This window comes from Pan paniscus, chromosome 21 (genome assembly GCF_029289425.2).
Source record: "Pan paniscus chromosome 21, NHGRI_mPanPan1-v2.0_pri, whole genome shotgun sequence".
In the NCBI taxonomy this organism is placed as follows: domain Eukaryota; kingdom Metazoa; phylum Chordata; class Mammalia; order Primates; family Hominidae; genus Pan; species Pan paniscus.
The window spans coordinates 3,673,236-3,687,720 of NC_073270.2; the positions used below are offsets into that span (position 1 = coordinate 3,673,236).

Genomic DNA, 14,485 nt, shown 5'->3' on the forward strand with positions numbered 1-14,485 from the left:
CCATCTCACACCAGTTAGAATGGCAATCATTAAAAAGTCAGGAAACAACAGGTGCTGGAGAGGATGCGGTGAAATAGGAACACGTTTACACTGGTTGGTGGGACTGTAAACTAGTTCGACCATTGTGGAAGTCAGTGTGGCGATTCCTCAGGGATCTAGAACTAGAAATACCATTTGACCCAGCAATCCCATTACTGGGTATATACCCAAAGGAATATAAATCATGCTGCTATAAAGACATATGCACGGGTATGTTTATTGCAGCACTATTCACAACAGCAAAGACTTGGAACCAACCCAAATGTCCAACAATGATAGACTGGATTAAGAAAATGTGGCATATATACACTATGGAATACTATGCAGCCATAAAAAATGATGAGTTCATGTCCTTTGTAGGGACATGGATGAAGCTGGAAACCATCATTCTCAGCAAACTATCGCAAGGACAAAAAACCAAACACGGCATGTTCTCACTCATAGGTGGAAATTGAACAATGAGAACATATGGACACAGGAAGGGGAACATCACACCCCGGGGCCTGTTGTGGGGTGGGGGGAGGGATAGCATTAGGAGATATACCTAATGTAAATGACCAGTTAATGGGTGCAGCACACCAACATGGCACATGTATACATATGTAACAAACCTGCACGTTGTGCACATGTACCCTAGAACTTAAAGTATAATAAAAAAAAAAAAAAGAGGAAGCTGTTAACCACTTACGGTTGCATCACTTGGCCACCAGCACCTCAGGCTTATCCATGAAGTAACTGCAGCTGAGAATAAGTCAGTAACTTGCCTACTGAGTTCAGGTCTCCAGACCCCAAGTCCGGTGTTCTTTCCACCACATGGCACATTCCAAGGACCTCGCTCCCCCAGGCCAAGCAGCCATTGAAGGCTAAGGAAAGAGGGAGCTTAAGACCTCTCTCCCCAACACCAGGAATAGGCCTGGGTGACACGGCAGAGTAGGGATAGGTGACAAGGGATAGGTGTGGGGGGCTCTTTTTATTTTTATTTTTTAAGACAGAGTCTCGTTCTGTCACCCAGGCTATAGTGCAGTGGCGCAATATGGGCTCACTGCAACTTTCACCTCCCAGGTTCAAGCAATTCTCCTGCCTCAGCCTCCTGAGTAGCTGGAACTACAGGTGCGTGCCACCACACCCAGCTAATTTTTTGTATTTTTAGTAGAAACGGGGTTTCACCATGTTGGCCAGGCTGACCTCAGGTGATCCACCTGCCTTGGCCTCTCAAAGTGGTGGGATTACAGGCATGAGCTACCGCGCCCGGCTGGGAGCTCATCTCTTTGGGGCACCCTGTGGGACCCCACATAGGCAATCAATCATGAGTTTCTAACCTCTACCTCCCAGACAAGTATTCATCCACAAATATTTATCCTCCAAGGACTATTCACAGCACTATGGATACAGAAAAGAAGAAAAGAATCAAACATCTTCATCTGTAAGAGCTACAGGCCAGTAAATGACAGCACTTTTCTATTAAGAAACGCATCCCTCCCCACTGAACTTGTTTTAGTTTAGGTCTTTATTATCTCTTACCTGAACTGTTCCTACCCAACTCCAGGTCCCACCAGAAGATCTAGATTTTGGGAGACCTGAAGCTTATACAATTGGAGGAGTAACTCCTTAAGAAGAATACAAAATTATGAATACACAATTATATGTAACCATGTGAACCTGTCACAAGGAACATTCGAGGGTCCTTGGAAGGGGCCGGTGTAGATGAAAGCCTGAAGATTAAGCCTCATGGAGAATCAGCCTCTGCCAAGTCCTGTCCCCACTTCACCCGGGACAAGGGGAAAAATAGCTCCCTCCTGCCTACCCTATATTCCCCTCACCCCCCTACCCCTACCCCACCCTGCTCTACCTCAAGGATAATAGTTTCCTTTCTTCTTGCCCCCACTCCCCCACCCTCCTCCTACCTCCCCAGCAATTTGGGTTTTTGTTTTTGTTTTTTGAGACAGTCTCATTCTGTTGCCCAGGCTGGAGTGCAGTGGCACGATCAGCTCACTGCAACAGCCTCTTCCTCCTGGGTTCAAGCACTTCTCATGCTTTTTTTTTTTTTTTAATATTACGCTCTTGCTTTTTTGTTTTTAATGTAATAGTTTAAGTATAAATATTTGTCCCTAGTATCTATTTGGAAAATGAAATAAGCTGCTTAATGTCTCCAACAAAGACAGTTATATATCTTTCCTGCTTCCACAGGAAAACCCAAGGTGCTGAACGCCCAGAATAGCAACCTTACGCAGGTATAGTGTTCAAAAGTTTGTAAAATTGTTTTCCTCGTGTTTAATTTTATTTCACCTTCACAACTGTGTGCTATCATTCTCATTTGATGGGAAACTGAGGCTCAGTATAAGTTTACAAATCCAGTGAGTGGCAGAGATGGGATTCTGACTTAAGTTCAGCATTTTAGGAAACTCAAGGCAGGCGCGGTGGCTCATGCCTGTAATCCCAGCACTTTGGGAGGCCAGGGTGGGTGGATCGCCTGAGGTCAGAAGGTCGGGACCAGCCTGGCCAACATGGCGAAACCCCGTCTCTACTAAAATTACAAAAATTAGCCAGGCGTGGTGGCGCACTCCTATAATCCCAGCTACTCGAGAGGCTGAGGAAGGAGAATCACTTGAACCCGGGAGGTGGAGGTTGTAGTGAGCCTAGCTCGTGCCACTGTACTCCAGCCTGCGCGACGGGAGCGAGACTCCATCTCAAAAAAAAAAAAAAAAGAAACTCAAACGTGATCTAGAATAAACGCACCTACTGCCAACCGGATGTTGGGTCAAGTGAGAATGATGACAATGTAGCCATAGTACTGAAGTTCAGTTTACGCCAGTGGCGAGACATTGATTTAAACCAAGTAACTTGAACTCAGGTTTGCTCCCAATGTACTTGGAATTTAACTGCGCTGAGCTTTTACTTATTTATTTCAAGTACTCTATAGTAGTTCTGAGCCCCTGCCTCCCGTGTTGCTGGGACTAGAGGCACATGCCACTGCACCCGGATAATTTTTGTTTTCTTTGTATTGTTTTTGTTTCATTTTGTTTGATTTTTTTCAGTAGAAGCGGGTTTTTGCCATGTTGGCTGGGCTGGTCTCGATCTCCTGGCCTCAAATGATCCACCCGCCTTGGCCTCCCAAAGTGCTGGGGTTACAGGGGTGAGCCACCGCGCCTGGCCCTCCCCAGCAATTTGAAAATGAATTTGATCTTGCCCCACCGGTAAATATATATATATGTGTATATATAATATTTCAAAATTGTTGCCATTGCCTATGAGTAGCTAAGGGGCAGCCATCAGGGATAGTGTTGGGTGCTGCTGCAGTTTAAGGTTCGAGACTGCAGGGAACAGCCGTGCTCTGCAAAATAGCAGGGAGTGGGCATAGCTTGCTGCACTGGGAAAACGGTTCCCTTCCTCTTCCTCAATGGGCATTGAGACCGGGTGTCTTTGAAGTGGTTTGTGATTGGCAGGTGTGTGAACAACCAGGACCAATGATCCCAGAGCCTGGGGATAGGAGCGCGACTCTCCTGCCAAAGGGTCCACCACGATGGCTCCTATTGTTTTATTATTCAAGATTGAATAACTCAGCCTAGATGTGGGATGGGATGGATCCTAAGGCAATACTGATGCTTGTGGTGTGGGGTTTTCTTGAAGCAATCGAAGAGGCCTCAGGAATCAACAGCGAGGAAGGCCCAGAGCTGGCGCATACCTACCAGACCACCTTCTTGGACGGCCCTTGTCATTCTGGATTTCTTCATGGAACTATGAGAATTGCCATAATTAATGCGCGCTTTAGTTTTTGTATTCCTCCTTTAATTTTAATTACCATCGGGGACTTGACAGGAAGTGGATCCAAGTGCCGGCATCACACTCTGGGGCCTCCAGGGGGCGCTATGGCCCAACACACAGCGTGGCCAAGCGCGCCTCAGCCTAACTCACCACTTCCTATCTGTTTTATATGGTTTGCACCCGCTTAAGGCGGCGGAGGCGTGGGGGAGTTCTGCTGATGTAAAAAAAACCATTGTTTTATGACTAGACCTACAGAAAAAATGTCCAAACTCCTTAGCATGGCATGTTAGGCACCAGCATGACCCTCCCGGTGCTGGGTGCTAAAACCTCCACCTTGAAGGAAGTGCAGCAAACCCATTCATTCCGCTCTGCTAGTCCTTACACAAGCTGCTCCCGGGCCCCTCCTCACCTTCAGGCTCAGGCCCTTTTTCTGTGCTTGTCCCAGGACTTGCTCCGCTTCTGTAACAGCCCAGGTCACTCCAGAGTGACACTGAGCATTCATGAGTCTCCTGCCACCTGACTGTGAGCTCATAAGGGCGCCACCTGGGTTTCATTATCTGCTCACTCTCTAGCACTGGCCACTCACAAAAAAGCCCTTCTCGTGGACATGAGCACAATGAAAGGGTAGAATGAGACCCAAGGCTCTGGCCTAAGGGTTTGTGGTGAGCCCCTGCCAGAAAAGAGTGGCATTCTCTGCAGGCGTGCACCAAGCTTCCTCTGTCATCACCACCCCTGTAGCTCTCTGTGGCCACAGTTGCAGCACTTTGCCCCACCCCACCCACCAAATTCCTTTCTCATGGAGAAGATGCAGCAGCTGGAACGGGAAAATATACAAAGGAACTAAGATAAATAATGCATGGCCGGCACAGTGGCTCACACCTATAATCCCAGCACTTTGGGAGGCCAAGGCATGAGGATCACTTGAGGCCAAGAGTTCGAGACCAGCCTGGGCAACACAGCAAGACCTCTGTCTCAAAAAAAAAAATTATATTAGCCAGGCATGGTGGTGCACACCTGCAATCCCAGCTACTTGAGAGGCTAAGGAGGGAGGACTTGAGCCCAGGAGTTTGAGGATGCAGTGAGCTATTATCGCGCGACTGCACTCCAGCCTGGGTGACAGAGTGAGACCCTGACTCTAAAAAAAAAAAAATAAAAGGTTAAAAAGTAAGATAACTAATGCAAAATAAAAGCGCACAGAGGGTTCCAAGAAACAACAGACTTTCACCTGGATCTAAAGCAGAGACACTCACCTCCGACCCCCAAGTGCTGCCCCAGAACTGCTCATTGACCTTCCTCCCTTCATCACCCCTTGGTTCAGCAGCTCTAACCCAGGAGCACTTCTCTGGGGCTGCAGGCTCTGGGAAGCCTCAAACACCATCCTGGCTGGTTTTCTGTTCCATGTGGTTAGGATAGAACAGAAACCCATGCAAGTTGGGAGTCTGCCCCAGCTATGACTGAGCCTTAACTCAGTGCCACTTTCCTGGGCTGACTGATTCCACCTTCTGCGCAGGTTAATTCTGAGCATCTATCCCCCAATCTATCTTGGGGACAACCTTCCAGAATGAAAAGCACTCCAACCAAATCACTTCAACCATCACAAAAAGGAATGCTGCAAAGTGAGGGCATTCCGGCAGGAAGGGCCAGCCAGCATGAAGGCTGGAGCTGGGAGACAGGGAGCTGGGTTTGGGAAACGGTGTGATCTCCCATGCTGGATAAGCAAGAAACTCACACAGCAAGGGAGTGGAGGTAAGGCTGGCCGGCAAGAGAAATTGGATAGGGCATCAAAGGGCCTAGAATGTTCCCAAACTAAGGGCCTAAATGTCTATTTGAGAAGCCACAAAAGACATTAAAGTTTCTAAGCAGGCGATGGCCCAATCCAAGCAACGCTTTTTAAAACTGTGGCAGGAGGATGGGGGTGTTTGGGGGTGAGCAGCTGGGGACGGGAGCCAAGGGAGGAGGCTGTGGGCAGGACTGGGAATTCCATATCTGCTCCAAGCCAGGGTGGAGTCCAGTGGAGGAAAAGTACGTTTTGCTGTTATATATTCTCTGTGGGCACTGGGGTAGGGAGGAAAGGGAAGGGAGACCCCTTAAGACCAAACAAACAGGTAGCTGCAGGACAGGGAGAGAAAAGTATTGGAGATGATTCCCAAACTCCAAGCCTGGTGGGCAGCAGGAGGAGGTGCCCAACACAGACACAGGGGAGTCAGGAAGAAGAGCTGGCTGGTGGAGAGTGAACCTGTGGAGACCAAGCCCCATCCCAGCCTAGGGACAGAGCCTCTTGGGATAGGGACCCTCTCCGGAGGCAGGTGCTCCTCTCCTCTCTGAGGGCCAAGCCCAGCCCTGTCCTCACCCACTGATGCTCAGGACTGACAGAAGTGAGAGTCCCATATGGGGAGACCATTTCCTCAAAGATGTTCCCTGAGACTGTGGAGGAACGCGAATTCTGTGAGGGGAGAACAGAAGAAGAGCGCCAGGCACAGCAGCTTGAGGTGCTCAGAGGGCAGAGGAGAAAGACAGTGTGCTCTGGTCATCAGGGCGGTTTCCCAGGTGTGTGTAAATATATATACACCAGAGATATATATTTCCCAGGTGTGTGTAAATACATACACACGCATATATATATGTATATATATATCTGGTCACCAGGGTGGTTTCCCGTGTGTGTGGGGTTGGGGGGTGGGGTAGCCCACTGCTGCCTGAAGCCCAAGAGAGACCACGGAGTCTGAGAGCAGAAGCAGGAAGGCAGGGCTGGAAGGGAGCCAGCCCACAAGGGCCCCAGGAGTGGCTTGCTGGGGGCCAGTCAGGCATCCTTGGCAGAGCGTTCCTGTGAACGGTCTCAGACACAGGAGGGGCAGAAATTGAAGAAGGAGGCGAGGAGGAGGGGACAGTTCTTTTAAGAATGGGGAGATCTGAGCAGAGAAAAGAACATATTGAGACACAAACAGGAGATCGGTGGGGTAACCTCAGGAAAGGCAGAAGACAGGACTAAGCAAAAAGGTTCCACATCCATCTCCACAGTGGAAGACCGAGAGAAGAGAACGGGTGAAAAGACAGAAACGAGGAGGAGCATACGCCGCTGATGGTGCCAGCAGGGTTCTGCCAAGATTCCCTGAGCCCTCTCCACTGGGTAAGAGGAAGGGTGTCTGCTGGAAATGAGAGAGCCAGAGGTGGGTCTGAATGTTGGGGAGAGGAGTGGAGCAAGTGTGGAACAGCTCTGGGGGGCTTCTCACATGTAATGTGTGTACAGGTCTTGGGAAATCGCAGGTTCTGATTCAGCAGGTCCTGGCAGGGCCTAAGAGTCTGCATTCCTCACCAGCTCCCAGGTGATGTCAATGCTGCTGGTCCGGGGACCACACTGTGAGAAGCAAGATTTAGAGAGGCAGATCAGGAGATGGAGAAAGAGACTGGCTTAAGAATTGTCTTAAGGAGAGACCCATGTTTGATAATCCCACCTAGGGTAAAAGCTGAGACCTGAAGGAGTCCCGGTGGGAATGGCAGCCCCCTGTGGGTGATGGGGAGAGGCATAGAGAGAAGGGGTGGTAAAGAGACCAGGAAAGGATGCGAGAGGGCCTCTGTGATGGTAGGAGAACCAGCAGTGCCCCCAGGACGCCTCATCTGGGCCAATGTGCGACAGAACACTAACTCACACTTGGAGGCCCCCCAGAAGAGGATGGGAGTGAGTTGGAGCAGGAAGGTGTTATTGCAGGGGTGTCTGAGCGTGAACATGGCAGGCAGGGCAGGTGGCCCCCATGCTGTTCTGCAGGAAAGTGCTGGACTCAGTCTGGGCTTGCTCAAAGCCTGGCCAGGACAACGTGGGGAGAGGGGCAGAAATGTCTCTGCCTCACGGTCAAGGGCCAGGCGACTTCTGTGCCAGGAACTAATAAAAAAAAGGAATGGGATCTGAGACGGGACGCGGCTGGGGAGAAACAGGAGGTGAGCTGGCCTCTGAGCCTACCTGTCCAACTTGCAATCAGAAATCAGGAGGTTCCTGAAAGGCACAGATGGAAACTGAAAATGCTTTAGGCTTAGGTAACCCAGCATCAGGAATAGGGATGGTTGGATGCAGGGACCTCGCCCAGCTTGTCTGGGGCCGCAGCCTACGGCAGAGACGTTTCAGTCCTTAGCTGGGGTGAAAGTGAGGTCAGGGTCGCCGGGGAAATGCGGGAGTACAGTCACGCGGGAGAAAAACGTCAAGAGCGAAAGCTCGGAGGCGTCAAAATGAGCAGCAAGTCCAGGCACAAGGCGTCGGGCGCGGAGAGTACGGCGGGTGCCGGGGGAGGGAGATGAGGCCGCGAAGACGCCGGGGCTTCGTCCGGCGGCGACGGGGAGGCCGCGGAGGTTCCCGAGCGCAGCGGGGCGCGCACCTCCCGCTCGGGCCGGGCTCCCTCGCCGCGCGGCCCCAGATCCTCCCTGCGCGGGTTTCCGTGGCCCCCGCCGGGCTCTTCCGTTCCCTCCCGCGGCCTCGACCAGGCCGCAGCCCCCAGCCCAGGCGACCGACTCGCCAGGGTCCGCCCCGCCGCCGCGGCCCGGGCCCGGCCGCTCCTCCCCCGATGATGTCACGTCCCCGGCCGCCCCTCGGCCGGCCGCGCCGCCCCGCCCCCGCCTCCCCCGGGCCCCCGTCCCCTGGGCCCGCCCGCTCCCGACATCCCTCCTCCCGCCTGCGCTCCCTCCCTTCGGCTACCGCTCCCCCGGGAGCGGCGGCGGCGGCGGCGGGATGGCCCGGGCCCGAGGCCAGGCCCCGGGGAGCGGCGGGCGGCGGCGGCCGCGGCGGGGCGGCGCGGGAACCGGGCCCCGGGGGGAGTCGGCCGGGCTGCTGCTGCTGCTGCTCCAGGTGCTGCCGCCCGGGGCTACGGCAGGGCCGGGACGCCGGGGCACGCGGGGCGCTGGCGGCGGCGGCGTCTGCTGGCCCGGCGCGGCCCCAGCCTTTCCCCGGGACGCGCGGCTGCTGCTGCTCCTGCCGCCGCTGCCGCCACTGTCGCCGCCGCCGCCGAGCTCCGCGCCCGCAGCCTCCGCCTCCCGGATGGTAATCAGCGCCCCGCGCTGGCGCCGCGGGCGGGCGGGAGGTGGGGGCGCCGAGGGGGAAAGGGCGGGCAGCCCCGCGCCCCCGCCTTGCCCGAGGCAGCTCCCGGGGCGCTCGGGCCCCCCCCTCCGACGACCGCGGCCCCGGGCAGCCGCCAGAGCGCGCCTCTGGGGCGCCTCCGCGCGGACCGGGTGCGGGCTCCGCTCCCCGCCCTCCCCGCCCCGCTCGCAGTCCGCCCGCCAGCGCTCAGGCCGCGGGGGAATCCCTCCATCTCCCCGCCCAGCGCCCCAGGAGGGGAGGGGACAGCGCCGGCGCCCGCGGACCCGCTTTCTCCGAGGGAGCGCCCAAGAGGCGAGCGCGCACTGAGCCACCCGGACTCGGCGCTGCGCTGCTGGAGGCGCCTGGTGCCGTCGGGTCGGGCTGAGCTAGACGCCCGCAGCCTCAGCGGGACCGGATCCGGGGCGGCGGGGGCGCTCACTCACCGCGCGCCCTCATGTTCCCTGCGCAGGACGCTCTGCCCCGCAGCGGGCTGAACCTGAAGGAGGAGCCGCTGCTGCCCGCCGGCCTGGGCTCAGTGCGCTCCTGGATGCAGGGCGCGGGCATCCTGGACGCCAGCACCGCGGCGCAGAGGTAAGCGCTCGACCGGACCCGGTGCGCTCGGGTTGGACGGCTCCGCGCCGCCTCAGCTCAGCTTGCTGGAGCTGCTGGAGCCAGGGGCGGAAGGAGCCCTAACTCTGGACGGTCCCGGCGAGCTCCCCCGCCCACCCCGTCCGGAGTGCCTGTGCTGCCTCCTGAGGTTGTGGGGCGGGCTGGGGCGGGGCTTCTGCCTCCACTCCGGGCTGCCCCGGTAGATTTCTGACGGCCGCTCGCGGGTGCGGCGGTGAACGCCACCCCAGCCGGGCTGTCTATGGCTCTGAGAGAAGAGGCAGAGCTCCGAGCCATGACCCACAGCCACCGGCCGTCTAGGAACGTCCAGCCCCTCCTTCCTGGGCAGTCCCAGTGACTCTCCTTGTCCAATTCCGCAGCTCTCTGTCAGGAAAGGCACGAAACCCAGCCCCCTTTTTCCTTTCCCACGCCCCTCAGAGTTGGAGGATGGGGGTGTGCAGAGCCAGAGAAGCGGCTGGGGGCTGGACAGTGGCGAAGAGATGAGGTGGGCAGTCGGCCTGGCTGGACTGATTGGCCTGGGAACTGGGCAGGGCCCCTGCCTTTCCCTCGGGTGTTTTTCTGGTAGGTCCTTTGGAAGGCAGAGAGTCCCTGGGAACCCAGCACCCGCGCCGGTCTCCTCTGACTCCTTTGCAGGGGTCTGGGAATCTCAGTAGGGGATTGACTCCAGGATTTGAAAGCGAACTTTAAAAGTTTATTGACCTGCCCCTAAAGCCCCTGCACCCCCTGGCTTTTTGCACCTTCAGCTGTGACCATGGAGGGAGGCATTTAGGTATCCTATGGGGAGTCACTGTGGTTAGAATTAGGGAGGTGCCAGCTCTGCTGACAGCTGGGACAGGGTGGGCACTGGGCTTCCCAGAAGTCTGAGCTGTTGCAGCAGCCCGAAGGGATTCTGAATGGGGGGCTTAATGCAGACCGGGCCTGACCCAGGAGCCCACATTCACACTCCGCAGGACGCCTCAACCTCACCGTGTAACAGACACACACCGCGCTTCATGCGCAAACTGAAGCCGTTTCTGCACGCCGGTCCTTTCCTGGCTGTCGGGAGGGAACGCTGGGGGGCTCTGGAGCTGATCTCTTACGGAAGAGAAAAGGTCTTGTGGATGAATTAATTTCCAAAACTTTTACAAGGGATATAGCTATATTCTAGAAAAATTGGAAAATAAAAAATTTAGTCCCTCCTCTGTAATACAACTACTGTCAACATTTGAGTGTATTTCCTTCCTATTTTTCTTCCCATTAACTTGTGTTTTCCTGTGCTATGCTTACAATTCCACCTCCTGCCTATTCTTCTGTTGGTTCTGGCTTTTTTTTTTTTCAACTTGAGAAGGTTAGTTTCTTAACATGGCCCCCTCTTTGTCCCCACCACCTGCTGTGTGGCGAGAGCTCTTTGTAAGAGTGGGTGAGGAGGGCTGATGGGGGCCTCTGGGAGTTAAGGTTCCATTTCTCTGCAACCTTTCCCTCTGTGCCTACCCAGAGGCAGGTCTGATGAAGGGGAAGCAGACGTGAAGGAGGCAGTGCCCTTGGAGACTGCGTGGGGTTCAAGAAGTGTGGGGATAAGGCTTCCCCCAGAGCATGGGCCACAGCAGTGGTGTCTGCGCATAGTGGGGTTGAGTGGGCTTGGGGTGTCCAGTCTGAGTCCCCACATTGTGAGGGCCACATTGCTGGGATGCAGAGGGCTTCCGCAATGTGAACAGGGGCTTTCTTCAGGCTCGGTCTGCTAATCCCCAAGTTTGGAGACTTCTCTGTCTCAGGACATAGACTAGGAGCCCCCACTCGCTTTGTTGTTCAGCTGACTTTCCTCCCTGTCCCAGAGGGAGCTGCTTCATCCTTCCTCCCCACTCTTCCCCGTGTTGTCTGTCATCACTACAGTTGTATCTTGTTCCTCAGTCAGTCCTCTGCGCGGGTCTTCTCATCCCAAAACAGCAACAATGAAAATTCCTCCCCCTGGCCCTGCCTCCGCCTTCATCGCGGCCTGGTTTCTCTCTCTCTCATCTCTGAGAAACTTTCACGGAAGTGCTCTCCCAAAAGACTCCCCGGGATCCGAGAGTTGGCTTTGACACCTTCCTCAGCCTCACCCCACAGTTGCCTGATTGTCAAGGCTTAGGAATGTTCTTTTCCGTGTCCTAGTCCCAATCTCAGTGCCCTCAGCCACCACTTTTAGCAATGAAACCCCCTGGCCCTCCACCCGCTTCCTCCCTGGCTTGAAGGTTAACTGCACCCTGGTTACCACCTCAGCCTCCTGGCCCAGTGCCTAGCCCCAGCCATTCACCACTCCCCTAAAACCATCTTCCCTGCATTGGGGACCAAAGCAGTATTTCCAAAGTACTTTTTTATGATCATGTCTCTCTCCGATTACAAATAAAGTGATCAGGCTGGGCACGGTGGCTCACGCCTGTAATTCCAGCACTTTGGGAGGCCAAGGTGGGCGTTTCACTTGAGGCCAGGAGTTCGAGACCAGCCTAGCCAACATGGCGAAACCCTATCTCTACTAATAATACAAAAATTAGCCGGGCGTGGTGAAGCATGCTTGTAGTCCCAGCTGCTTGGGAGGCTGAGGTGGGAGGATTGCTTGAGCCCGGGAGGCAGAGGCTTCGGTGAGCCAAGATCACACCACTGTACTCCAGCCTGGGCGGCAGAGTGAAACTGTGCCTCAAAAATAAATAAGTAAATAAATAAAATAAAATAAAGTGACCAACCCCCAAGCCCCACTGCTTCCTCATGGATATCTCCAACATTCAAGGCCTATCATGGTCTGACTCCAGCCTTCCTCCCCAGCCTCCTCTGCATGATGCTTGGCAGGCAGTGGATACTTGGAGAATTAGCTGCACCTCCAGTAAGTGCTATGGTCTATTGAAACAGTCCCTCTGCCCTCAGCACCCGCACATCCCCTGGATTAAGTCTCACCAGCCTCAGGACTCCCTCTTACACCCACCGACCCCAGCAACTGCTCTTTCTGTGTCCTCCCACCCTGCCCAGGGGAGTGGCTTCAGTGCTGCCTACGAATGCTTACCATAGGCCAGCATCTGCTGTCCTCTGCCTGTCCCGGTCCTCCCTGCCCTGCCAGCTGGGGCCTTCCCCTAAGGCAAGGGTAGTGGCCCGTTCATCCTTGTGTCCACAGCACCCAGGGCAGGCTCAGGCAGTCCATAGGGGATGGGGGTGATGACTGTCTGCCGGAGGAAGCAGTAATGTTTCTCAGAGGCTCCCAAGTCCCCTTATGTTGGTTCCCCTCTTGACTTTGGAAGACTCCAGGTTCTTCCTGACCCAGGAATCAGCTACTGGAGCAGCTTCTCCTGCCCAGTTCTACAGCTTGACTTTTACAACAATGCCAAGATTTTACAGAAGGTGGGTGGGGAGGAAAAGGCCCAGAAGGCCTGCTAAGATCAGCGAGGGAGGTTCTGCCAACAGGAAGGAAAGTTCTGAGCAAAAGAGGGGTAGGGAGGGCCGGGTGCGATGGCTCACGCCTGTAATCCCAGCACTTTGGGAGGCTGAGTCGGGCAGATCACGAGGTCAGGAGATCGAGACCATCCTGGCTAACACAGTGAAACCCCATCTCTACTAAAAATACAAAAAAATTAGCCGGGCGTGGTGGCGGGCACCTGTAGTCCCAGCTACTCAGGAGGCTGAGGCAGGAGAATGGCGTGAACCCGGGAGGCAGAGCTTGCAGTGAGCCGAGATCGCGCCACTGCACTCCAGCCTGGGCAACAGAGCGAGACTCTGTCTCAAAAAAAAAAAGAAAGAAAGAAAAAAAAAGGGGGTAGGGAGAGCAGAGGGGCTGCATACCCTTAAACTGGAGGCAATGGGGATGGGAACGCTGGTGGAGAGGGCTGCCCTCTCCCTACCAATGTCTTCCTACCAGGGAAGTCTGCACAAGGACCCCTGCCCCTGCCCTGAGCCGACAGGACTTTGTCTCTGAGATCCATTTGCCCAGACCCAGCCCATCTTCTCCTGACTCCCCTGAAGACTCAAGTCCTCCTGCTGGCACACTCAGCACAGAAGTAGCTCTCTTCTCCTTCTGATGTGCTTCCCAGTCTGGGGAGACCTCTGGAAGGCCCAGGCCAGACCTCCCGCTGGAGCTGGTCCCTGCACACTAGCAGGGCCCCGGAGAGGGAGGCCAGCTGGGGCTGCCTTTCCTGTAAGCAGCTGCAGGCTAGCATCCCTGCTAGGAAATGCTTTTGTTTGCTTTAATAATTCATAGCCGATTCTCAGCCTGGGACCTGGCAGGCAGGCCTGTGGGTGGGTGGCGAGAGGGTGGGCAGAGATCAGTGGAGTGGGGAGTCTTTAGGTAGAATTGAGGGCCAAAAGAAGAGGGGGAGAGCAGGCCTGTGAGATCCTTCCCCCTCCCTTTCCCCTGCCCTCAGGGACTTTGGTCACTGTGCCAATTTCCTGGGGCAGGTGAGCAGGGCAGCAGCTGGGGCAGTGGGAAGAGGGGATAGGGACCCTCCCCAGACCCAAACCTCATCTCCAGCAGGACCAACTGGACACAGGCTCTGGGCAGCTGTCTGCAGCCACCAGGTCCTCCCTGTGCAAGCATTGTTGAGGTGGGTGTGCCCCACTGGGCTACTGCTTTTATCTTTCCCAGTCTGCACCATGGCCAGGGGCTGGCATGTCAGGGGCTGGGCAGGGCCAGGCCAATAGATCTTGTCTGGGGCAGGAAGGCCAGGCCCAGCTTGATCATCATCAGCAGTCCCGGGGTCCAGAGGGTGCCTGCAGGGGAGAGCAGGGGCCAATGGGATGCTTGGAGGAAGGGGGGATGTAGAGGAAAGGGACTGGTGGAGCCCTGTCAGGATGGGGCTAAGCAGAGCTGGACTTAGCAGAGAGAGACTTTGGGGAAATCTGCGAAAAGGGATGAGATGCAGGAGTTTTTGCTCCTTCCGCTTCCTGGGGTGATGGGTGTCAACAAAGAGCCTCCCCCAATTACTGATGAAAGTAGGGCTTGTCCCCTATAGCCCTAGCATCCCAGACTCAAAGACAAATTAGGACCAGGGCAAGGCACGGCTC

General features: G+C 55.2%; 2 protein-coding genes across 6 annotated transcripts in view; one reads left to right on the forward strand and one right to left on the reverse strand.

The window, feature by feature from the left end:
- IDH3B (isocitrate dehydrogenase (NAD(+)) 3 non-catalytic subunit beta) overlaps window positions 1-4,318 on the reverse strand; it is a 30,077-nt gene extending 25,759 nt beyond the window's left edge. Inside the window, exon 1 of one of the 2 annotated variants that reach the window (XM_034946996.2) lies at window positions 4,211-4,318. The gene's annotated coding sequence lies outside the window, so the exon portion shown is untranslated. The remainder of the gene's footprint in view (window positions 1-4,210) is intronic. The other variant, XM_034946995.2, reaches the window with a different exon arrangement.
- Window positions 4,319-8,424: 4,106 nt separating this feature from the next.
- The window catches only part of EBF4 (EBF family member 4), a 67,434-nt gene continuing 61,373 nt past the window's right edge, over window positions 8,425-14,485 (forward strand). The window contains exons 1-2 of one of the 4 annotated variants that reach the window (XM_034946986.3): window positions 8,425-8,824; window positions 9,330-9,451. In XM_034946986.3, the coding sequence (XP_034802877.2) occupies window positions 8,516-8,824; window positions 9,330-9,451 (431 nt within the window). In that variant the 5' untranslated portion in view covers window positions 8,425-8,515. Of the gene's footprint in view, window positions 8,825-9,059; window positions 9,452-14,485 lie in introns of those variants that run through there. The other 3 variants (XM_063601117.1, XM_034946988.3, XM_063601118.1) reach the window with 3 other exon arrangements.